The following is a 26,217-nucleotide window of genomic DNA, read 5'->3' as shown; positions in this document are numbered from 1 at the left end:
CTGTTCGCCTAACTGAATGGATCATACCTTTCATCATTTTCTTTAGAATTCTATCCTCTGCCATTCTCTGCAAGTGTCCTAGCCATCGTATTCGCTGTGATTTCACAAATTTTACTATGTCCCTGCTTTGTATCAACTCTTGTAATTCGGCATTGTATCGTATACTCCAGCCTTCTTCCTCCCTTATTGGCCCATAGATTTTGCGTGGTATTTTCCTCTCAATGCTTCTTAGGGTATTTTTATCGTGTTCTGTCAACGTCCATACCTCTGAGCCGTATGTGATAACTGGACGTACTAGGGAATTATACATTAGCAATTTAGTTTTTCTTGTAACAAGGCTGCTTTTGAAAAGCTGCATATTTGCAAAGTAGGCTCTGTTTCCTGCTTGTATTCTTTACCTTATAGCCTTTCCAATACTGTTATCATTTGTTATTAGGGCTCCCAAGTAGTTAAAAGAGGACACTCCATTGAAGCATTTCCCATTGATGTTTAGGTTTTTAGGGGTTCTTCTGGCCTCAGATTGTGACATTACCATATATTTTGTTTTGTTTTCATTTACTATGAGGCCAATTTTTAAGGCTTCTGTTTCCATTGCTCGGTATATTTGTAGGAGTGTATTGGTATTTCTTCCTACTACAGCAATGTCATCAGCGTATGCACATATTTGGCTAGTTTTCATAAATATGGTGCCTCTTTTGTTGGTTTTAATTACTGCACTATGCAGGGTTATGTTGAATAGGACAGTGGAGAGACTATCCCCTTGCTTCACACCTTTATTAAAGTCAAAGCTTTCACTTGTTCTGCTAAGGACCTTTATTTTTGCTCTTGTCTGTGTCATTGTCATTCTGATTAGTCTTATTAATTTAGCACATATACCAACTTCTTTCAGTACTCTGTATAGTTCTTGCCGATTTATGCTGCCAAAGGCTTGTTTAAAATCGATAAATAAGAAATGCAGATCTATATCATATTCATAAAACTTTTCCATCATTTGCCTTATCACAAATATTTGATCAGTTGTTCCTCTGCCCGGTCGAAAGCCACACTGACATTCCCCTAGTATGCCTTCTGCACACTTCCGTATCCTTTCGTTTAATATACTTGTGAAGATCTTATAAGCTGTAACTAGGAGTGTTACACCTCTATAGTTTTCACATGCTGTTCTGTCCCCTTTCTTATAAATGGGGACTATTATTCCAATTTTCCAATTATCTGGCATAGTTTCTGTTTCCCATATATCTGATATTAATGTGTGCAGTTCCTTTATTACAGCCTCACCACCAGTTTTTATTAATTCAGCAATTATGCTGTCTTCCCCAGGGGCTCGATTGTTTTTTGAGTTGTGCACAGCCTGGGAGACCTCTTGTAGTGTTGGCTTCCTTGCCTCATTGGTTTCATTGTCTACTTCCAGCTCCACTCTTCCCTCCTGTGCAGCTGTCTCTTCATCTTCTAGGCTGGTGCGTAGTGAATCTTTGAAATACTCTGCCCATCTTCCCATCTGTTCTTCCTCTCTAATCATTTTCCCATCTTTCCTGGAACAGGCCATTGTTTTTGGTTGGAATCTATTCTTCATTTTGCCTATGCCATGATAGAACTTTATTTCACTCTGGTCCTTTAGTTCTTCTAGTTCTTCCAATTTCTTCTTATTCTACTCTCTTTTCTTTCTCTTGCACAGTCTGTTAGCTCTTCTCCTTAATTCTCTATATTGTTCCACATTATTTCTGGTTTATCTCTGTAGCATTTTTGTTCTTGCCCTGTTCTTTTCCTCTATTGCTGACCTGCAATCTTCATCAAACCACTCCTGGGTTCTTCTGTTCCTTCTTATGCCTATTATTTCCTCTGCAGCATCCTTAATGGCTTTTTCAAACCTGTTCCACCTTTCATCTACTCCTACTGTGGCCTCTTCATTGCTCAACTTTCTGCTTAGTGTTACTTGGTATTTTTTTACTTCATCAGGGATGTACAGTTTGTCTGTATTCCATTTCATCATCTTTCCCATTCTGTTGCCATTTGTTAGTGACAGTTTCTCTCTCAAGACTGCTTTTATCAAAAAGTGGTCTGAATCACATTTTGGTCCTCTGCAGCTCCGTGCATCCGTAACTGACGTGGAGTGGCATCCAATCACTAAAATATGGTCAATCTGATTGACTACTCCATTGGCTGCAGACTTCCAAGTACCCAGATGGATCCTTTTATGTGGAAAGCAGATACTTTTAATAATCATATTATTCCTTGCTGCGAATTGGCATAGTAAGTCTCCATTCTCATTGTTTTCTTCATGTAGTGAATATTTTCCAGAAACTCCATACAGATGTTCATTCCTCCCTATTTTTGCATTAAAATCTCCTATTACTAGCATCAGGTCATATTTAGGTACTGCACAGTATACTTTTTCCAAGTCTTCGTAGAACTTCCCTAGAATAACTGATAGCCTTTAATCGGCTCTGTGCCCATGTACGCAAGCTTATAAATCGATGGAAACAGGAGGGTTGGGAGAGGTACGTGTCGACCATTGGGTGCCATACAACACATTCTCAAGTCTGGACGAAGATCAGATGTCTTTTTGGGTACCAGACCCCAACAGGTATCCCTGGCATTACCATCAATGGTGTGCCATGTACCGACGCAAACATGATTGCCGAATGCTTTGCCTGAGCACTGTGCTCGAGCCTCTGCATCGCACACTCACATGGCGGATAGTAAGGAAAGTCCTCTCATTCACTACACGACACAGTTAACCCTATAATGCCCCATTTACGGAATGGGAGCTCCTCAGTGCACATGCACATTGCCCCCGACACAGCTCCTGGGCTGGATCGGATCCACAATCAGATGAGTAAACATCTCGTCTGACTACAAGCGCCATCTCCTCGTCATCTTCAACCGGATCTGTTGTGATGGCGTCTTTCCATCACAATGAGAGAGCAGCATCGTTCCGGTGCTTAAAACCGGTAAAAACCCACTTCATGTGGATAGCTACAAGTCCATCAGAGCCACCAACATTCTTTGTAAGCTTGTGGAACATATGGTGTGTCAGCAGTTGGGTTAGTTCCTGGAGTCACGTGGCCTACTGGCTCCATGTCAGGGCGTCTTCCGCTAGGGGCACTGTACCACTGATAATCATGTGTCCCTTGAGTCTGCCATCCAAACAGCATTTTCCTGACGCCAAAACCTTGTTGCCGTCTTTTTTTGATCTACGTAAAGCGTGTAACACCATCTGGCAACATCATATCCTTGCCACATTATACGGGTGGGGTCTCCAAGCCCCGCTCGCAATTTTTATCCAGAATTTACTGTCACTACGTACTTTCCGTGCCCAAGTTGGTGCCTCCCCATACCCAGGAGAGTGGGGTCCCGCAGGGCTCTGTATTGAGAGTATCACTGCTTTTAGTGGCCATTAACGATCTAGCAACAGCTGTAGGGCCGTTCGTCTCGCCCTCTCTGTATGCAGACAACTTCTGCATTTTGTACTGCTCCACCAGTACCGGTGTTGTTGAGTGGCGCCTACAGGGAGCCATCCACATGAGGCAGTCATGGGCTCTTGCCCATGGCTTCCAGTTTTCGGCCACTAAGTCGTGTGTCATGCACTTCTGTCGGCGTCATACCATTCATCTGGAACAAGAATTTTACCTTCATGACTATCCACTCCCTGTAGTGGAGACATATCGATTCTTAAGACTGGTTTTCGACACTCGATTGACTTGGCCACCTCACCTTCGTCAGATTAAGTGGAAGTGCTGGCAGCACCTCAATGCCCTCCGCTGCCTGAGCAGCCCCAACTGGGGTCCAGATCGCTCTACTGTGCTGCAGCTCTACAAAGCCCTTGTTCAGTCCCGCATTGGCTATCGGAGTCTGGTTTATGGTTCGGCGCCGCCCTTGGCATTGCGTGTACTCGACCTAATGCACCACTGTGGCGTTCGCCTAGTGACGGGTGCTTTTAGAACAAGTCCGGTAACCAGTGTCCTGGTGGAGGTCAGAGTTCCTCCATTGCAGATCTGATTTGCACAACTGCTCGCCAGTTACGTTGCACACATTCGTTGTTCTCTTGAGTATCTGATTTACCATCTCCTTCTTCCACCCATGGCAGTTCATCTCCCGCATCAGCAGCCCAGGTCATGGCTAATGATTGCAGTTATCATGTGATCCCTTCTGTCTGAACTGGAGTCCTTCCCTTTACCACCTCCCATCCAGATCCGTCCACATACACCTCCATGGTGTACACCTCAGTCGCAGATTCGTCTGGACCTTTCACATGACCCTAAGGACTCAGTTACTCCTGTCGCTCTCCGCTGTCACTTCCTCTCGATTTTTGACGTGTTTTGGGGCTCTGAAGTGGTTCACACCGACAGCTTAATGGCTGATGGTCATGTTAGGTTCATTTGAGCAGTTACCAGACAGCGTAAGACAACATGCTGTACTGCGCATGCTTGGTGCTTGCTCTGCTCATACGCTTTTCGTCGCATTTCTGGTGGAATTTGTGTGTGGCGGGGCATCACATGACCATGTGCAGCGCTGCAGCATGTTGTTGAGAGGACATACAGAGTTGTACTTAGAGCAATTGTTTTATCATATCCTACCCAGATAAAGGATGCAAATAAGGAAGCAATTCTTGGCAAAATATCATTTCAAAATTAGACTCCACAGCTCGAAGTACCATAACATTTTGCTATGGGGTGACTTTGGCAGATGATTTTTTAAATTTGTACTCTGCAATATTGTTATGTAGCATTTCCAACAGGTTTACATCTACACAGCACTGCAAAAAGCTAGTTGGATGGAATACAAAGAATACAAATTTCTTGCAAAAGAGAAAGAGAGAGAGAGAGAGAGAGAGAGAGAGAGAGAGAGAGAGAGAGAATTTAGCTGTGCGCATGTGCACGAGCTCGCTGGCAACTGCTCATACTACCCTGTTGGTTGGCTTCGCCTATGTCCACAGAGGCCATTTTAAACAACATTCCTTGTCTGATGGCTCTAGTGTATTCACTGCAGAGCTGGTGGCCATCTCTCGTGCACTTCAGTATATCCATTCATACCTTCGGGAATCGTTTCTTCTGTGTACTGACTCCTTGAGCAACCTATAAGCTATCGACCAATGCTACCCTCACCATCCCTTGGTAGCATCCATCCAAGAGTCCATCTATGCTCTGGACTGGTCCCGTCATTCAGTGGTGTTTGTGTGGACTCCAGGACACATCGGAATCCCAGACAATGAACTTGCCGACAAGCTGGCCAAACAGGCTACGTGGAAAACGCCTCTGGAGATGGGCATCTCTGAACCTGACCTGCATTCTGACTTACGCCATAGGGTTTTTTGGCTGTGGAGGCAGAATGGCATAACAGTACGCACAACAAACAATGTGTCATTAAGGAGACTGCAGATGTTTGGAAGTCTTCCATGCGAACCTGTCAGAGGGAATCAGTTGTCCTCTGCCGGCTCCGCATTGGCCACACTTTGGCAACCCACAGTTACCTCCTGCGCCTTGAAAACCTGCCTGAGTGTTGGTGTGGCGCCCAGTTGACAGTGGCTCATATTCTTGTGCACTGTGCCACTTTGACTGCCCAGTGATGAAATCTTGGGTTACTGGAGTCATTGCCACTAATTTTATCTGACAACACCTCATCAGCTGATTTAGTTTTACATTTTATTCGTGAGGATTGGTTTTATCATTTCATCTAAGTTTTAGTGCACGTCCTTTGTCCCTCTGTGTTCTCCTCCATATTGCTTCTGGGGTGGAGGTTTTAATGTGTTGCAGAGTGGCTGGCTTCTTTTTCTTCTCATGGTCAGCCAGCCATGGTAATCTGCTTTGTTGTTTTAATGTCTTCATCCCGTTCCTGTGGTTTTCTTGTCCCCTTTTGTCCATTTACATGTTTGTTGCCCTTCATCATTCTTGTGATTTTTTTCCTTTCTCTTTGTATTGAGTTGTTAGTCTCGTTTGTTCTATTCTCACACTTGTGGCATTGTTTTATTCGGAACAAGCGACTGATGACCTTGTAGTTTGGTCCGTTTCCCCCTCTTTTCATCCAACCAATGAACAATCAGCATTCGATTACTTGTGAAACATTGGTAAAGGTGTTCACAAATAAATGTAGATGTGTTGAACTATGCCTTCAAGAAAGAGAAAAACATTTCCAACACAGACTGTGGTGTTGATGAGGACACTGTATTTAATTGTAATTAACATAATTGTTTTAATTGTAATAATGTTGAATCTCATCTCTCAAAATAACTACAGCCAGTAGCAGTGAATTGTGGCCCCTAGGTTATACAGTGATACGAATGTGCTGCCAACTTTACACGCCCTGCAAGGTGAGACATAAGGAGTTCGTCACTGCAGAGAGACTTTGTGGATGCATTGTATTACATGAGATCTACGATACATAGGCCGAGGAATGGAAGTACTCTTTTGGTTTATAGTGGTCTCGAAGATGTCGTAAGTGTTGTGCTGAAACTAAATCATTTGAAATATTTTTTTTTGTGTAGCCCTGGTGGTTTGTTTTCTTTATTTATATCATCAGCCACTAAGCCTTATTTGTGAGAACGGTGGACTTCTGTAAGATGTACTAACACAGGTATGTTAAAAGAAGAGTCTTCTGTGAAGTACCTGTGTCATGTACAGTTTGTATAGTGTATTTTATGATAGATAGAAGTTTTTAGGAGTATAAAAGTTTCTAAGAAATAGAAACAAATTATGTAGTCTAAAAATTATGTGAAATGTAATAGCAGTCATGGAGGCATCTGTTCCATCACTCACATTAGGTGCCTGCAATCCTTTCAGCACAACTGTATTTGAACTCCTGGTGTAGGAGCTGAACCTCCAGTGCAGACTTCGTTCTTTCCATTTTCCACAGCTCCCTTTGTGTTTTTATGTTGGTTTCATATTTAGCATGTTTCAGCTTACCTTCTTTTCTTGTTTTAATTCGCTTTGTGTCATTGTTGATTTAAGGTTTTTATCCCTTTTTAACTTTTTTTACCTGTCCCTTCTTTCCACTGAACCTCTTTACAATTGTCTTCACTTCTTATGTAGTGAAGTGGTACAGTGGTTAAGTCAGCTGACTAGGCATTCAAGGGATGGGTATTCAAATCCCCATCCAGCCTTACAGATTTAGTTTTTCCATGGCTTCCTTTTAAAGGATGCAACAAATTTCCTTCCCTTCCAAGCTTGTGCCCCATCTCTGATCATCTTGTTGTCAATGAGACATTAAACATGAGTCTTCTATAAGAATTATGCTCCCAATATTGACATAATTCAAGAATATAGTATGCACCAGATGCCATAGGAGGGAGTATGTTCATTGCAGTTTACAAAAATATTGTCTCTATAGAGTTCAAAATTGAATGTGATAGTGAAGTTACCTGGTCACTTACAATAGGTCTAAGTGAAAGCAGGTTAATTGTTGGAAGTTTTTACCACACACATGATTCTGCTGTGACAGTTCTAGAGACATTCAAAGTAAGTCTATGGTCAGCAGCATGCAAACACTCACATCATGCTAAACTAGTTGGAGGCACCTTTAACCTACCAAGTATAGTCTGGGACGTCTATGAATTAATTGCAGGAGGCACAGACACACAGTCTTACGAAGTACTTTTAAATACCGTTTTCCAAAAACTGTCTTAAGCAGCTAGTTTGAAAGCCCACACCCAACGGAAATATCTTATACCTTGTAGCTATAAACAGGCCGGACTTTATAGACTGCATCAGTGTAGATATGGGAATTAGTGATCATGATATTGTAGCAACAATGGTTACTTAAGTTAATCGATTATTCAAGAGACGTAGGAGAGTGTTTCTGCCAGAAAGAGCAGATGAGCACCTCACTGACCCACTGAACTGACATTGGTTAGTTCTGGTATGATGGTCGTAGAGAAGTAATGGGCAAAGTGTGAAAAAAATTGTAAATGATCTCTGGAGAAGTATATGCCGAGTTAGTGGGTTAAGGGCAGAAAAGCCCCTCTGTGGTTTAACAGTGAAATTCAGAAATTATTCAGGTAGCGAATGAAGACAGGCAAAGGCTAATAGTTACTCATGCGTCTGTGCAAAGACCGATGTGTGAAGAATACAACTACTGCCACCATCATGCCTTAGCAAAAGATCTGGCCAAGAACCTGAGAAAATTCTGGCTCTGTGTAAAATTGCTAAGTCGGTCCAAGGCTTCCATCCATTCACTCATTGACCAGTCTGTTACGGCAGTAGAAGATAGCAAAACAAAAGCCAAATTTTAAATTTCGCATTTGAGAAATTGGTCATGCAGGAGAATCATACACACATAATGTCATTTGACAATCGTGCAGAGTCCCATCTGGACAGCATAGTAATTAGTGTCCCTTTCATAGAGAAATAACTGAAAGAGTTGAAGTCAAATATGTTGCTAGGTCCAGATGGAATCCCAGTTCAGTTTTACAAAGAAAACACTACAGCATTGGTCCCTTACTTAGCTTGCGTTTATTGCTATTATCTCGCAATGTCTGCAATATCAGTTTACTGCAGAATTCTCAATCACATACTGTGTTCAAATATAATAAATTTCCTAGAGGCTGAAAAGCTTATGTCCACAAATCAGCATGGTTTTAGAAACCATCGGTAATGCAAAACTCGCATTGCCCTTTTCTCATATGATATACTGCAAACTATCGATGAAGTGCAACGGGCAGATTCCATATGTGTAGATTTCCAAAAAAACATTTGTTACAGTGCCCCACTGTAGTGTGTTAATGAAGGTACAAGCATATGGAATAGGTTCCCAGATCAGATGTGTGAATGGCTCAGAGACTTCTTAAGTAACCCCCAATATGTTGTCCTAATTGGCTGGCAAGTGTCATCAGAGACGTAAATCTCAGGAGAGCTCCAGAGAAGTGTGATAGGACTACTGTTATTTTCTGTATACATAAGTGATAAGGTGGACAGGACAGGCAGCAACTTGTGGTTGTTTGTTGATGATGCTGTGGTGTACAGGAAGGTGTCAAAGTTGAGTGGTTGAAGGAGGATACAAGATGACTTGGACAAAATTTATAGTTGATATGATGAATGGCAGCAATCTCTAAATGTAGAAAAAATGCAGGTTAATGGAGATGAGTAGAAAAAAACAAATCTGTAATGTTAAGGTAGAGCATTGGTAGTGTCCTGCTTGACACAGACACATCGTTTAAGTATCTGTGTGTAATGTTTGCAAAGGGATACGAAATGGAGTGAGCGTGTAAGGGTTGTAATAGGGAAGAAAAATGATCAATTTCAGTTTATTTGGTGAATTTGAGGAAAGTGTGCTTCATCTGTAAGGGATAAGGCATGTAGTATGCTAGTGCGACCTAGTCTTCAATACTTCTAGAGTGTTAACAGATGAGCACCAGGTCACATTAAAGGAATACATCAAAGCAATCCAGAGGGGAGCTGCTAGATTTGTTACCAGTAGGTTCGAGCAACATGCAAGTATTATGGAGGTGCTCAGAGAACTCAAATGGGAGTCTCTGGATGGAAGGCGATATTCTTTTCGATAAACAGTATTGAGAAAATTTAGAGAACCGACATTTGTAGCTGACTGCAGAGCAGCTCTAGTGCTGTCAGCATACATTTCATGTAAGGACCATGAACATAAGATAGGAGAAATTAGAGTTTCTTTGGAAGCGTATAAATAGTAATTTTATGCCTCGCTCTATTTGAGAGTGGAAGAGAAAAGGAAATGAGAAGTAGTGGTACAAGGTACTTTCCATTACTCGCTGTACGGTGGCTCATGGAGTATATGTGCAGATGTAGATGGAGAAAAAACTACTCAATGACAATAAAAGTTTTTAGAATTTACCACATGCTTTCACTATGTGTAAAGAAAAGTTTTACATGTTGAGTGAATGTTGTCAATGGCAGATTCCATCTCAAATTAGAAGTGGTTGAACCAGTCACAAAGCAGGTTTTGAATGTTGTCATGATGATACTAACCCACTTCCTTTGTTGTCTCAGTTGGATGAATTTTATCTTTACCATCTCCGAATGTAAGTCTTAGCTGCTACATTTCTTATTGGCATATTCACGTAACTTACGTTCCTTAAGTGGCTCTTCTCATTACTGTCTAGCATGGAATTCCTTTTGAATTCATAACATTTTAATAGTAAATGTTTCTTTGTCCGTATAATTATTTTGGTTTTAACTGTGAGTGATAGGCGAGACTTTATTTCACTGGCTCCCCTCTTTTGTCATGTATATAATTGGAAGAAGGAAGGAAACAAAAAGCAACTCGTATACTTTAAATTACTCTGGCCTGATATTTTAGAAGAAAGTGGGCATGTATTTCTGGAATGTCTAGTCATACATACAGTATTGTTCTAGAATGGACTCAGATTTAATACTTGAACAATAAATCTTGGCAAACAAAATATTATTTTTTGACTACATTATTTACTTTCATCCGAAGTATAAGTAACATTCTAGACACACATGTTAACGTGCCTTAAAATAATATCTAGTTTCGAAATGATGATGATATGATGATGATAATTCTCCTCTTCCATACCTTTCAGTTGTTGTCTGACTAAAGTGATTAATGCACTAAGGTGACAGAAGTCATGGGATACTTCCTAATATTGTGTCATCCCCCCTCTTGTCCAGTGTAGTGCATAAACTCGATGGAGCATGGGCTCAGCAAGTCATTGGAAGCCTCCTGCAGAAATATTGAGCCTTGCTGGCTCAATAGCTGTCAATGATTGCGAAAGTGTTGCCAGTGCAGGATTTTGTGTATGAACTGATCCCTCGAATGTGTCTCACAAATTTTCGAAGGGATTCATGTTGGCAATCTGGATGTTCAAATTATTCAATCAAATTGTCTAGAACGTTCTTCAAACTGGTTGTGGCCCAGTGACATGGCATGTTGTCCTCGATAAAAATTCCATCACTGTTTGGTAACATGATGACAGTGAATGACTGCAAATGGTCTCCAAGCAGCCGAACACCCAAAGGACCCAGTCCATTCCATGTAAACATAGCCCACACCATTATGAAACCACCACCAGCTTGCACTTGCACAGTGCCTTGTTGACAACTTGTGTCCGTGGCTTTGTGGGGTCTACGCCACAGTCAAACACTACCAACTGAAATCAGGACTCATCTGATCAGGCCACAGTTTTCAAGTCATCGATGATCCGACCGATATGGTCATGAGTCCAGGAGAGGTACTGCAGGCAAAGTAGTGGTGCTAGAAAAGGTGTTCGCTTTGGTCGTTTGCTGCCATAGCCCATTAATGCAACATTTCGCTGTTCTGTCTGAACAGATGTATTCGCCATATGTCGCACATTGATTTCTGCAGTTATTTCAGACAGTGTTGCTTGTCTGTTAGCACTGAAAACTCTACGCAAATGCCGATGTTCGGTTGTTAAGTGAAGGCTGTCCTTGGTGAGAGATAATGTCTGAAATTTGGTATTCTCAACATGCTCTTGACACTGTGGACATTGGAATACTGAATTCCCTAACGATTTTTGAAATGGAATATCCTTTCATTTCCTCTCATAAAGACGTTTTCCACAAAGGTATCACAGTGTACCATTCACTGAAACACAATGTTATTAATTACATAACACAACATTGACTTTGAGTACAGAATCACAAACTCATCATCTTGCTGGAGTTGTCAGAAAACAATTGATAACCAAGTAAAAACATAACACAAAATTGACTTTGATTCTCCTGTACCATTGCCCAGAAGAAGAACATTCAGAGGTGCTCAAAGTGGTGACCCTGGACACCAATACACTGGTGCACTCGTTGAATGAAAGAATTATTTCCTGCTTCCAGTGTTGCCTGCTGAAGAGAATTACAAGTAAGCATGATTCATTCTTGTGTGTCCTCTGGAGTCGTTGGAATATCGCGATAGACAATGTCTTTAATGCATCCCCAAAGAAAAAAGTACAGAGGATTTAAATCAGGAGACCTAGCTGGTGGCCAAGTAACTGTTCCTCCTCGACCAATCCATCTGGCAGGATACTTTCGGTTCAGAACACGACGTGCGCACAAGGCATTAGGTGCTGGACATCCATCATGTTGATACCACACAAGCATTCTGGTTCTTAGCGGCACTTCATCCAGAAGCAGAGGTAGAATTCATCTGAGGAAGTTGACATATGCTGTGCCGTTTAGACTACCATTGATGAAATACAGGCCAATAATTGTAGTACCAAGCATGCCACACCAGACATTAACTCCCCATTGACGCTGATGTTTCACCTGTCTAAGCCATCATGGGTTGTCGCTGGACCAATAATGCATGTTCATTGTATTTACCTGTCTTTTGTTTTAGAAGGAACATTCATCGGTAAATAGAACATTAGAGAAGTAGTTTGGGTTGACGAGGATTTGCTGCTGTGCCCACTGACAGAACTGTACACGATTCTGGAAATCATTCCCATGCAATTCTTGATGTAGGTGTATGTGGTAAAGATAAAACCGGTGACGTGTAAGTACATGAGCACACTGGTTTTAGGAATTCCAATCTCACGTTTAAGCTATTGTGTGCTCTCATGTGGATACATAGCAACGGAAGCGAGAACAGTAACTTTGGCAGCTTCGTCTGTGCAAGTGCTATGACGATTGCTTTGTCGTGGGTTGAAACTTCTGGTTTCCTGAAGCATCACAACAAGACGAGAAAACATCCATCGGGAAGGTGGGTTCTTGTAAGGATATCACTCTCTGTACAGTTACGCTGCCTGCATAGCATATCGCCTACCTTCAACAACAACAATAAAAGAAACATTATGTCGATTTAGTTTGTAGGAAGGACCAGCCTTTGCTGTATGCCTACTCTACACAACAGTATTTAAAAGGACTAAACTACTGTACTAAATGGACTCGTACATAAGAAAACATTATTGCAATTACTGTTCTGCTAACTTACATTCCCCATATATGAGTGGCATTTCTACTTTCTCTTCTTTGGCATGCATTCTACTCGCACAACTCTTCAGCTGACGATGGTTGACGGAATGACGGGTGTGCATTCTACTTATGTTTACATTTGTCCTCTGTATCATCAGCACGTGGATGTGTTCCACTACTCTGAGTACCTGCACTACGCGCTGGGAGTGTCAATTTTTATGTCGTGTTATGTAATTAATAATGTTGTGTTTCAGTGAATGGTACACTGTGATACATTTTTGAATAGGTCTTTAGGAGAGGAAATGAACTACTGAACAAAAAAATACAGGGTGCCGTCATACCGCTGTTCATATCTTTGTAATTAATTAAAAAAAAAAAAAAAAGCTACAATGAAAGCAATCATGCTTATTTGTGCCCCCCTGATGGCTAAAGAACATTTGCTTGAAACATTTTGTAATATGCATCTGAGACCAAGCCATGCACAAGATACAACCACTTTTTGGATGACCCAAACTTTACAAAAACTTTTATGTAGGCCTACCTTTGCATGTATATATTCACATACATGTGTCACCGACATTTTGAGAACAAAGTGTGTATTAAAAAAGTTCCACATGGTTGTCATTTATAAAACAGAAAGCTCCCCGATGGGTTGTCAAATGAATAAAAGGTAAAAGAGCAACAGTACAGTTAAAACTATACGCCATGTCAACGATCTCACCTGGATGAAACTGAGGCACTGCAGTACCCTTGTGATTTGTTTTGAGATACATTGCCAATAGAAATGGATATGAGTCATCCTTAATAGATGAATCATATAAAACAGTTAAAAGGAATAAGATTAAAAATTAACCACATTTGCTGGTTGAAATAAAGTACATACCAATGACCTACCAAAAAACTGTCTCAGACAAGATTGAAAGAAGTCTTCAGAAAACAAATATTGAAGTGGCCTTTACTACTGATAATAAGTTACAATTTAAACTTCGCCAAGATGAATAAGCAAATCAGGTGCGTACAGATTACATTTGGGTGGTGTTACAGCTTCTGTGTAAGTCAGACCAGTAGATCCTTTTTTTGCAGGATTTCGTGAACATACAGGTAATCGTAATAAAACAGCTTTTGGTGAGCATTTAAAACTTTCCAACTGTGCAGTCCATGACATTGGACACAGTATGAAAATATTATGTAAAGGTAAAAAATCTTAATATACTCAAAAGTTTGCAAATATATAGAAGCTGGAAGAAGCATAGTCAATGCATTTTGAGTGATCACTTATAAGCAGGAGACCACAATTTCTTTAATACTTGTACCTTTGCATGTATATATTCACATACATGTGTCACCGATCACTCAACTCCTTGCTGTTCCTTCACAGCACCTATATCCAATCTACTATCAGACTCACCACTTTACTTCCCCAACTACCATCCTCTACTGCCCCCACTCCCATTTTTTTGTTTTTTCACCCCCTCCCCAAACTTCCACTCCCCCCCCCCTTTTCCTCCCTCCTTCCCCCATCCTCCCCTTCCCTCCTCTCCTTCCCTCCTCTCCAAAATCAACATTACCCTATACACCACAGTATGTGATCTATGTCATAATTTTGAGTATTATTGTTATGATTCGGCACCTGTGAGCTTGCTATATATATCTTTAACTGTATCTTGCTCATGATCCAACTTTTCCTCCTGTTTCACAGTACCTTATATACCACCTTTCAGTGCTTCCAGAACTTTTCTTCTAGGTGTTTACAGAGATAATCATCCTGGATGTAAAATATTTAGGAGAATGAAATTCAAGTTTCAGCAATGACCTCAGTGCAGGATGATATGGTACATTGGAATTTACTACTATAATATGACATACAAACTATAACCCTTGGCTATACCCTAGGATTTTTTGTATGGTTTTCGTCTACTCCCCAAACACCACTTTAAATTACTTTGTGCCAGCTCTGAGCACACAGATATACAATGCTACTTTTTTATCCCACTTTTAAGCGGTATTACTGAAACATGCCACTCCTTTAATCAGAAATGGCCTCCTCCTATAGGACTGCTTGTGAAGTGGTGTTCCCACTACACCACCAATAATAGTGTTACCTTGCTTATTTTAGTATAGATAGTGTGGTCATTTTAATATAATCTGTCCTTAGTTAAATATAGTTGGTGAAGACCTGTTAACATGTGTGTACTTATCTTCAGTTATATTGTGTTATCCCTATGTATAGATCCCCCCAGTGGGCTCGCCACTCTTTGGCGAGTTCGTGCTTGGCTACCACGGGGCCGCAGCCTTTGCAGCATCTTTTTCCTTCCATGCTGCGTGTATTTGTTTCCCTTCTCCACTCGTTCCTCCACTTTGGCATTTGATGTTCCTCTTTTTCTTCTTCCTCCCTGTGCACTCCTGAAGGCTGGCCCACTCATCTAGACATGTAACAGGTGACTGGTTAACGCGTAATTCCCAGCCCCGGGTTGACAGGTAGGGTTCGCACGTGCCCCCTGGTATAGGCCAGGCCCAAGGAGGGGTGATTGCCTGAGCTGCAACCTACCCAAATTGCTGATTGGTCCCTGTGTCAGATGTTTAGGAGGTGTGAGCTGGGGTGTGAACGCTCACCGAAGGCGGTTGCGCCTCCTTGTGAAGGGGCTCCCCACTGGAAGAAGCGTGCCATCAGGGACACTGCAAATCATGTGGGATTTTCTGGCAATGAGTCAATCATCTTCCCAATCAACATCTACGAAACGAAAACTGAATGAGGCTAACGATTCCAAGACCCTTCTTGCTGCACCACAGTTCCTCGTGATCTGATACACTGAAGACTGTCAGTCCTTCGCCATGGCAAACCAGTTTATTATTCAGAAAGATGTTGATGCAATTGCTGGCCCTGTGAAATTGTGCTCTCGTTTATGGAATGACACTTTGCTTTTTGAGACTACTCGTGATTCTCAAGCACAGAAACTGCTTGCTGCCTCGCTTCGTCACAGCTACCCTGTTCCTGTTGAGGCCCATAGAACTTTGAATTCTTCCCGTGTTGTAATTTACACCAGGCTGCTTGACAGTCTAACCTGGGCCGAAATCCAGTCTTTGATCAGGGTGTCATTGCCATCCATCGTGTAATGAAAAAGGTAGATTCCTCCTTAATGCCCACCCGCATTCTTTCTCTCATCTTTGATAGAGTGGTGCTACTGTCCAAGATCAAAGCAGCCTATGAAACTATCACAGTCCGGCTGTACAATCCGAACCCGATGCACTGCTACCAGTGTCATCATTTCAGCCACACTAGAACATCTCGTCGACACCCAGCGAAATGTGTAACCTGTGGTGAGGATGCGCACAAGGGCAAGAGGGCAGTTGTCTGCCCCCTCCACACTGTATTAACTGCAGTGGTGTATCTTGATGAGCGAGCTGTCCAAGATATCCGAGTAAAGGAAAAAGTACCTTACCTAGTCGCTTGCAAGTTGCTGGCTAGCCGCAAACCCTGCGTTCTCCCATCTGGCAGCTATAGTTCTGTTCTTGTGTCCCTCGCACCATGGAGGACATGGCCACGCAGACATCCGATGTTCAATTCAGCTCTGAGGTTTTGAAATTGCCCAGTGTTGAGGTAGCATTGCCATCCCCAATCCAGCTGTTCAACAAGCCTTCAAACCCTCTTCTCAAGGGACGAAGCCACCAGCTACACAAACGATAGGCTGGAAAGGACAGGAGTAGGACTCCCGTCATGATTTCTTCCGTTCCTCCAACTAAACAACACAAGAGTCTTCCTCTAACCGGAAAGGCTCTAAGAAGTCCACCAAAAGCAATCAGTCTTCTACTTCGCCAACTCGAAGATCCTCTTTGACAGTGTCGCCATGTGATACCTTAGTCCGGCCGGCCTTCGTGTTGCCGGTGCACACCATCAACCATTTTTCAGTGTTGGACTCCATGGACTGACCACACAAGCAAGCTGATGTGTTGTGGACCCTGTGGAGCAGGGTCCTCCTGCTTCTATGCCCTGTAGTAGCAACTCTTCACAGGCTGTCACTCGGCAGCCGCGCTGAGGTGACACCCTTACATCTCTTCCTCATCATGACTCTCCTCCAATGGAACGTTTGTGGCCTTTGGTCCCAGAAAGAGGATTTCTTTCCCCACCTTTTCCCTCTGTACTATTTATGTCCCTCTGTCATTCAAAGTCACCAGGGCACACTTCCTTCAGCTTATTGGGCATACACCTCCCCCCTTTTTTTGCTACTCGGTGACATTAATGCACATCGTCCCGTTTGGGGTTCTCCCAGGACCTGTCAGACAGGTGCCCTCTTGGCTGACCTTCTTAACCAACTTAACCTCTTCTGCCTTAACAATGGAGCACACACTTTACTTTCAGATGCCTCACACACCTATTCCCATCTGGACCTATCCTTTTGCACTGCCCAGCTTGCGCATTGTCTTGAGTGGTCTGTTCTTTCTGATGCCTACTTGAGCGACCATTTCCCATGTGCTGTCTGTTCGCTGACCCCTACCCCATCTGCATGCACGCTCAAATGGCAGCTTACTAAGGGCGACTGGCAGCTTTACTCTTTTCTGGTGACCTTCAAAGAACAAGATATCCCCAGTTGTGATGTCCAGGTGGAATATCTCACAAATGTTATCCTTACTGCTGCAGAACGCTCCACTCCTCGCACTTCCTCTTTACCACATCGTATACCAGTCCATTGGTAGGCTGAGGCATGCTGCGACGCAGTTCGCGCACGGAGACGTGCTGTCCGCCTTTTTAACCAATGGCAAACTGTATTCATTATAAACAGATGGGTGCAAAGTGTCGTCGCGTTCTTCAGGATAGCGAAAGAGCTAGCTGGATTTCATTCACTAGTTCTTTTAACAGGGTGCTGACATTTCTGCCAAGGCAGCAGTCCTCATACCTCAGCCCACGAGTTCCTATATTCCCTCCAATGATCTCTGTGTTGCCGTCTGTCAGGAAGTGGTGTCTCTTTGACATCCCCAATGGTCCTCCCTTCACAGGAATTAGCTATGGCTTATTAAGGCCCCCCCCCCCCCCCCCCCCAGCAGCTTGGACAACCTCATCTCAGCCCTGCCGCTGGAAGGAGGTCATTCTGCCTAGTCTGCATATTTGGCACTGCCTTTATAGTGATCGTCATTTGATAAGTGGTGCCGCCCCACTACTTTATACACATTGGGCCCAAGTTTTAACTGTCCGCCACTTCCTGATGGAATGCTCATTTTGTAACCTTTTTCTTTCCTGGGTTTGCCGTCACTGAGTTATCGGTCATTTTAGCAAATGAAGCGCGTGCTGTCAACCTCGTTTTACTTTTTATCCACCAAAGGAATATGGGGAAGGCCATTTGTTTTTAGTTTTGGACCCTCATTTCTGTATGGTTTTTTTTTAGCCGTTTCTCCACCTGCCTGTTTTTAGCTGTCTTCTATTATGTCAACTGGGACTGACGTATAGTCATTTTTGAACTCCTAACTCCTCTTTGTCTTCATGTTCTATAGTTTTGACTTAGGTGCGTAGGACCCCAGTTGCTTTTTGTGCCCTAAAGCAAAACAAAACCAAACCCATGTATAGATATTTAATGTTGCTGCTGTATACATGGTTCCAGATGTACTAAATAGGTCTCCCCCCCGTCCCCGTCACACCCACCCCACCCATTTGCTGTGACCACATGTTTATATTATTATATGATTGCATTATTCCCCTTGACCACATGTTTACAGTGCTACATTATTGCATGCTATTGGTAATACCAAAAATTTATACTTTTTCCTTAAGCCGTTTGTCCAGTCACCATATTATGTTTCTTGGATAGTTTTATAAAAAAGGAAAAAAAAATAGCATGTGTATATTGTGTTTTCTGTTTACCATTGTCTATGCAGTACTGTCACTGGTTCATCAAAATATGTTCATTGCTAACATTTCTCAGACCTGTCCACAGACAGCAGAACTCTAATTCTGCATAACTGTCATGCTGCTCTTATGATTACATTAGTTTATGCACACTATGGCATTAGTATATTAATATCTCCTTTCAGCACCATATTTTAACTGTTGATCTTTACAATCATACTGTAAATTCAATGTGACAAGCAAATGTTCCTATTCTTGTCATGGTAAATAACTTTTAACAATGTACCACCCCACTCCCCCTTTTCTTCCCCCCACTCATCCTCTTTGTGCCCCTATCCCTGTACATTTACCTAACTCTGTAGGTTCCTTCCCTTCCCACTACCCCCCTTCCCTCACTGCCTCCTCCTCCCTCTTCCCCCCTCCCACTTTCCCCTCCCCCTCCTCCTATACTCCCCTACCCCACAGCCCCCCTTTCTCATGCCCCCTATCCTCCCACCCCCTCTCCTGCCATGTCCTCCCCTCCAGTTTTTGGATCTATTGTTCTATAGCGTGTACAATAATTTTTTGTATGACAGGGCTTGGATGGATTGGTGGGTATAGGATATGAATTGGAGCATCTCATGTATAGTGGGCGTGATCATTGGCTGTTGTAGTGTACTCGAGCGCCTTGTAGCACATAATGACAATACTACTGCCATCTGCATATATGCATATTGCTGTCCCATGACTTTTGTCACCTCGGTGAAATCAGGTTATATGCTCTGTATTCTGACTTTGGTCCTCACTTTTGTAAAAAACAAAATTTGAATATTCATACGATGATAAGGTTACTGGTAAAATGTTTATGTAACACATGATCTTTCTCAATCATACAGCATTGTGAAAATATCATTTTTCCCAGCTAAAAAGCTCTGGGAGCTGATTGCACCATGCTGTAAAAGAATGAGCTCTGTCGAAGACTTTCTGAATGATGTGGAACCAAACCTGGAGTATAATGTTGTGCCTATAACAGATCCGTATGGCCCCACAAGGACAGATCCAACATTACAGGTATTAAATTGATGTAATAGATGAAAAATATAATTTATCTCTAGTTATTATTTATCAGGACTAATATCAATGTCATTTTATTTAAAATACATATAAAAAGTATACAGAGGAGTATGGTGTATCTTAATTACATCTTGTTTGTTTTCCTCTTTGTTGGAAAAATTCACGTTTAAGTCATAAGGTCTTGTCGTTTTTTTTTTAAATAAAACGGAACAAAATACACAAAATCTGAAACTTCTGTTTGTCAACATAAACTTCCTAAAGGTATACATTTGTCACAATGTTGATATCATTTGACTAAAAAGAAATGTTTATAGAGTTGATATTTAATTGTTGTGAATAACAAAAAATTAGTGGGCGTTAGGTAATTGGCTGATCCCTAGTTAGTTAGTAAGGTGAGTGGTGACTGTAAGGAAGCAAATCAAATTTGTTTTGTGGAGAAACTCTCGAACTAAGAATGCTATATGGACAGGGGAACTACCTAAAAAAAAAAAAGAAAGCACAGATAACATTTTCAAGTTAATTAATGAAACGGCTTTTTAAATTGTAACAGCACCATGGGACCCTTTGGAACACAAGAAGTTGATATTAAACTGCGGCTATATCGAAATTTACCCACTGACGTCTTCTGTGTTTTGGTGGTAACCTGAAATTCAGTGATTCTGATGGGTGATTGTAGCTAGATGCCTGTAAATATAGGTCTGTATGTGTGGGCTTACGGTAAACAGAATACCCCAGTGATCCACCCACTTTCCGGCTGATGAAGATGTCAAGAAATGTCAGACAGCTGTCCTTCTCCACTTCCATTCCAAATTTGATATTTTCACATATATAGTTCATATGCTGCAAAAATCATAACAGTTCTTCTGCACTGTGGGGCCACAAACTATGGGTGTCCTTCGAACGTTGGTGCACTGGTCAAATGTTGAGTCTGATGGAGACAGCCTTGCTAAGGAGCTGGAACACCTACAGTCTTTGTTCTAAAATAATGGATATTCTTCACATCAGATCACCACAGCTTTAAGGAAACAGGAACATGGATCACCAGTAAGATCAAGAGAAGAGGGAGCCATTCATGTCCAGGGCATTTGTCCCGTATGTTGGCAATATTTTGTTGAAATTCGCTCTAGGAGCCCACAGGTCTTTTTTTGGTCCATGTGGTGCATACAGGGTTTAATATTTTTTTAAAATTTAAAAACCTCTCTCACACCGGCCTGATTTAGCTTCACTGATCAGGATAGTAAAAACATGCGTATATTAAGGGAATTTTCATTGACAAAGCAGGGTTATCACATTCACACAGTTCAATACTGTTCTATCCTGATTAAATTAAGCTTAACTTAAATTCCATAAGGCAGTGAAGCAATTTCGAAGTCTCAGTGCGACGAAAACTGTCAGTCGATCTCCTGGAAACATTTGTAATAATTATTAACTTTCGGTGATCACATGGGGAAGACCGGAGATCTGCTGGTAAGACCGTGTTAGCCTATTTATTTGAAGTAACTGGATATCTTGAGCATACAAAACGGCAGGTTCGTCCAGTGTAAATTAGACGTTCCCCACTGATCCCGTGCAACACAGCGAAGTAAGCAGACACTGTCAATAATAATAATAATCCATTAAATAATACGCGAACACACTTACTTTAGTTTAGTTCATGTATTAAATTCCTTCTCATACAGAATCTCATCAAGATGGCGACTAGCTCAACAATACATACATATACATCCTTCTTTCACGACTAATCAGTCCCCTATTCTTTTCATAAGAGAAAACATAGATAGCGGAGAAGCTATTCCATGGAGTAAATGGACGCTCCAAGGAACAATTGGGCTTGAAACTACTTTGCATTGATAATCGGTAAGATAAGAAGAGATATTTCGAGATATGTACTGAGTTATATAATTTATAAAATTTCTGAAAATATCGTGGAGAGACTGCTGCAAGAGACATTACAAGGGTTCCAAGATATTGCAGCCTTCCTTCTCTCCCGGGCTGCCTTCTCTTTCCCTTATCCACTCCTTCTCATCCTAGCTCCCCCCCCACCCCCCCACCCCCCCATTTCTGCCACTGTAGTTTCCTTTATGACAACCCAGCTATTCCCTTGGTTTCACTATTCCTTTTTGGTCTTGTTGCATGTCTCCAGGTGCGCACACGCACACACAAGGCTTTTTCTGGTGCTCATTGGGGTTTGACCTCCCTTTCTAAATTTTTTTCTGTTGTGTGAGCCATTTGAGGAAGAACTCCCTCCCTAGTATCTGGCATGGGTTCCTCGCCCCTATCCCACATGTAGTCTGTCCCTGTGGTGGGGCTGTTACGTACCCATCTGGCTGAGCCCCTGACAACAAAGGATCAACACTTCTTATACCTGAGCTGTAATCGCCTGATATATGCCTAGGAATGGTTGCTCATCCTTTTGTGACGTTAGAACTCCCAACTACAATGCCAGGCGGCCCTTTCCACGTCTGGGTGGTGCCCACAGGGTACACCCCCCCCCCCCCCCCTCCCCTCCCATTGTCGGAATGGGTGGTACCAGTGCAGAAACATTGCACATGAAGCATGCTAAGCTTCATACTTATGGCAGATCTTCCACACCCATCTCTCCATAAAGAAACTGTTCTCCCTCTACTCTTACTTTTACTTCCTTAACTTTTCCCTACCTGGTCACCGCCAGGGAGGAGGGCCAGGCACACCGGCTTCAGGCAAAATCCTTTCCCTGGTTTTTGGTTTCTTCCAGGAAAAACCGTGAGACTTTCACCACTACCAAACTGCTATTTTTTGTAGAACATAAGAAGATAAGTTTGGTGAAGTTGACTCCCTTAGTAAGATGCAATCTGCTTCCTTACTGATTAAAACCTCTTCTGCCAGTCAGCTGACTTCCCTTTGCACTTGGAAGTGCCTAGGAGATGCCCCAGTGAGCAATACTCCTCACCAGTCCTTAAACATGACCCAAGGCGATTATTTTCCACAGGGACCTCCTCCTTCAATCTGATGAGGAACTTGGGACTAATCTGGAATTATACGGCATTGATTTCATCAGGCAATTCCAGAAAGGTCCTAATGACAATCACGTTGATATTTCATCCTGGCCTTTCAGAGGGATACCCTGCTGAAAAAAGTCAAATTTATGGTTTACCATTGTGACATGGAGCCTTATGTCCCGCCTCCCATGCATTATGTCTTGGTTTTGGTCACATATGTTACAACATGAGGCAAATGCTATTTGTGGTGACTGTGGCCACCCTGTCCAACTAACAACTCTCTGACCAAGTGCATGAACTGCTCCAGTCCTCATTCTCCTCGCTCACTGAATTGCATGATGTATAAAAAGGAAATTGGAAAACTTCTCTCCAGGGAATTACATTCTCCCTGGATAAATCTGGGAAATCTTAGGCAATTTCATAAATTATCAGGCAATTCTGCATTTTTAACCTAGCATTGAAATTGAATTTTGTTGAGTTTTATAAATCACAGATTGTAAAATACTTAGTATCTCAAAGTTTGTTGATTATTTTATGTTTAAAAACTGCTGTTTAACTACTGCTTATGGCTGGTATATAGCTCAGCTGAGAGGAAAGAAAAGTCATTAGTGTGGTGTCCTGTGCTGCCCACAACCCCACTCACCATCAATTTAACAGAAGCAGGAGCTTCCTCACATAATCTTCCCTCTCACACATGGAATTTTCAGGGTTTTTTTTTTTTTTTTTCCAAGTTGGAGTGGTCACCCTGATTTCGGAACTCAAAACTCTCTACTGTCTATCCTAGTTTGAGACTCAACAGAAATTCAACCCTATCCAGTCAGTACCTTGTAGTTGCATCCTTTCCTCCTCCTACCTCCTACTTCCTTCCTCCTTACCTCCGTCCATCCTGTCCCCCTTTCTTTGCCTCCTTCCTGGTGGTCTCCGTTCCCTCCATTCATAGAACCACTCTTTCTCCTCGGTCAGAGTCTTCTTTGGCACCCAGCAGGGATGGGGCTCCCTCTAGAAGCACCTGTCCCTGGCATCTCCAGGACAAGAAGCCTTTTACTGAGAGTTGAATGCGGAACCCAAGCTCTGTGGGCCACAAGGCTGATCATTCTCTTTCAGATACTGATATTGCTGTGACTTGCTCTCTTTGCGACCACACTTCCTCTGGCCCCCTGAAGGAGAATAAGAAGATCCACAAGTCTTGGGATGAGCCCCCACCCCACCCCTTCCCCTGACACCCAAGGGGATTTGCCCCCTCCCTCTCAATAAGGACCCAATCTTACATTCATGGATGTCACTCCGTCCTTACCGTTGACGCACTGACTCGGCACAATGACCGATTCGGGCCCATTCAATGTCCGTCCGACCTGTTGTACTATGTACTATCAATGGAACGGTAATGGTTACTATCATACACTTCCAAAATTGCAGTCTCTTCTTTCTCTCTTTTCTGTAGCTTGTGTTGTATTGCAGGAATTTCATTTTTTGATGAATGTTTGTAGTTTCCTGGTTTCCAAGCCTTCTGCCAAAATCAGGATGGCAATTTCTGAGCCTTCTGTGGTGTCTCTACAGTGGTCGATATGTAGATTGTTAGTTCTTGGGTTCCTTTTTATACTGCACTGGAAGCAGTGGCCATACGGACCTATGTAGACTCTGTGGTAATGATGTGCAATCTTTACCTTCCTCCAGACCAGTCTCCAACGCTTACTGCTTTCTTGCTCTCCTTCGACACTTCCCTCACCCTTTCCTTCTCCTTGAGGTTTTTAATGTCTATGACACTCTGTAAGGTGGTACTGTACTGCTAACCGGGGCAGGATTGTTGAAGACTTGCTGGCAGGGCTTGATCTCTGCCTCTACAACACCGGAGCCCTCACACACTTTAGGGTGGCACATGGCACTTCCTTGTCCATTGGTTTTTCCATCTGTAGCCCTGGATTCCTCCCCTCTCTTCCATGGTGAGTTCGTGATGATTTATGCAACAGTGATCGTCTTCTGATTGTCTTATTCTTTTCTTCAGCATCACTCACCTTCATCACTCTCAGGTAGGCCTTTAATAATGTGGATTGGGATGCCTTTTCCTCAGCTGCCACCTCAACAGCTACACGACAGCATTGATGAGTACATATGGAGCTTAACCAATGCCATTCTCTTTTGGCAGCTGCTTCAGTGATTCCTTCTTCCTCGGGTTCTCCCCAAAGGAAGACAGCCCTTGGTTCCCCAAAACTGCAGCTATTAAAGACTGACCCCAAGCCCTCCAACACTGCAAATGGCATCCATCTCTCAATCCCCTCATGGCCTTAAAAGCTTCATTCCTGGGCCTGTTATCTTATTAAATGCCAGAAACGGATTAGTTGGGAATGATATGTCACTGCCGTAGGACAGCATACGCCCTCTTCACAGGTATGGCCAAAGATCAGTTGCATCTTTGGCCACCATTCTCCTACAGGCGTCAAGAGAATTTACCTGAATGTTGTTATAATCACCAGCCCAGACTCTGTCAGTGAATAGTGTGCTTGGCATTTCACCCAGGCCTTAGCGCTGGTCCACTATCCGCTCACATTCCATATTGTGAAACGCAGTCTGGAATGACTCCCTTTACCGTTCATCTCCTGCCGCCTGGAGCCTTATAATGCCCCATTGAGTGTGTGGGAGCTCACCAGCACCCTTCCTTTCTACCCCGACATGGCTCCTACACCAAACCAGGTGCACAGACAAATGCTTCAACACTTATCTTTGACTAGCCAACGTCATAAACTTGTTCTTTTAAACTGACACAGGAGTGAACGGGAATATTGTTCCCAGTGGTGAGAAAGTGACATTATTCCAGTTTTTAAATCGGGTAAAGCGCTTCTCAGATGGACAGCTATTGTTTGATCAGTTTAACCAATGTCCTGTGCAAGTTACTTGAATATATGGTAGGTCAAACGCTGTATGCAATCCCTGGAGTTTGCTATCCGAGCGGCTTTTGACTGGCTTCAACACCTTTTTGCAGTCTTCTTCAATCTGTATAAAGCTTATTATGCTACATGGCACCACCGCATCATTCCCACCTTACATGAGTAAAGCCTTCATGGCCCGCTTCTGATTTTTATCTAGAACTTTCTTTCTTGTCATGCTTTTTAGATGCAGGCTGGTACCTCCTGTAGTACCTCCCATCTATATGAGAATGGGGTTCAGTAGGACTCTGTTTTCAGTGTCCTCTCTTTTTAATGGCTATCTATGATCTGGTTGACATTTGTGGGGGCTTATAGTGTCTCCCTCTGTGTATATTGACGATTTTTGCATTTATTTTTGTTCACCATTGATGGAAGTTGCTGACCGCAGGCTGCATGGAGCAGCACATGGAGTTCTCGCATTTCTGTCATCGCCATACAGGCCATCCCCATCCGGATCTGTACATTTATGGTCAGTCCTTAAATGTTGTGGACTCTAATTTTTTCGAACTGGTCTTTGATGCCTACTCAACTTGGCTACCCCATCTTTGTCCACTAAAGTGGACGTGTTGGTTGCACCT

At 42.6% G+C, this 26,217-nt stretch overlaps 1 protein-coding gene across 1 annotated transcript in view; it reads left to right on the top strand.

Annotated features, from left to right (window-relative positions):
* Positions 1–26,217, top strand: part of LOC126473229 (bifunctional coenzyme A synthase) — a 138,765-nt gene that overhangs the window by 18,526 nt on the left and 94,022 nt on the right. Inside the window, exon 2 of the mRNA XM_050100143.1 lies at positions 19,589–19,737. Within this exon, the coding sequence (XP_049956100.1) occupies positions 19,589–19,737 (149 nt within the window). The remainder of the gene's footprint in view (positions 1–19,588; positions 19,738–26,217) is intronic.

The sequence above is a fragment of the Schistocerca serialis genome, chromosome 4, assembly GCF_023864345.2.
Source record: "Schistocerca serialis cubense isolate TAMUIC-IGC-003099 chromosome 4, iqSchSeri2.2, whole genome shotgun sequence".
In the NCBI taxonomy this organism is placed as follows: Eukaryota; Metazoa; Arthropoda; class Insecta; order Orthoptera; family Acrididae; genus Schistocerca; species Schistocerca serialis.
The sequence above is the reverse complement of the archived record's forward strand: the minus strand, read 5'-3'. Positions and strand labels throughout refer to the sequence as shown.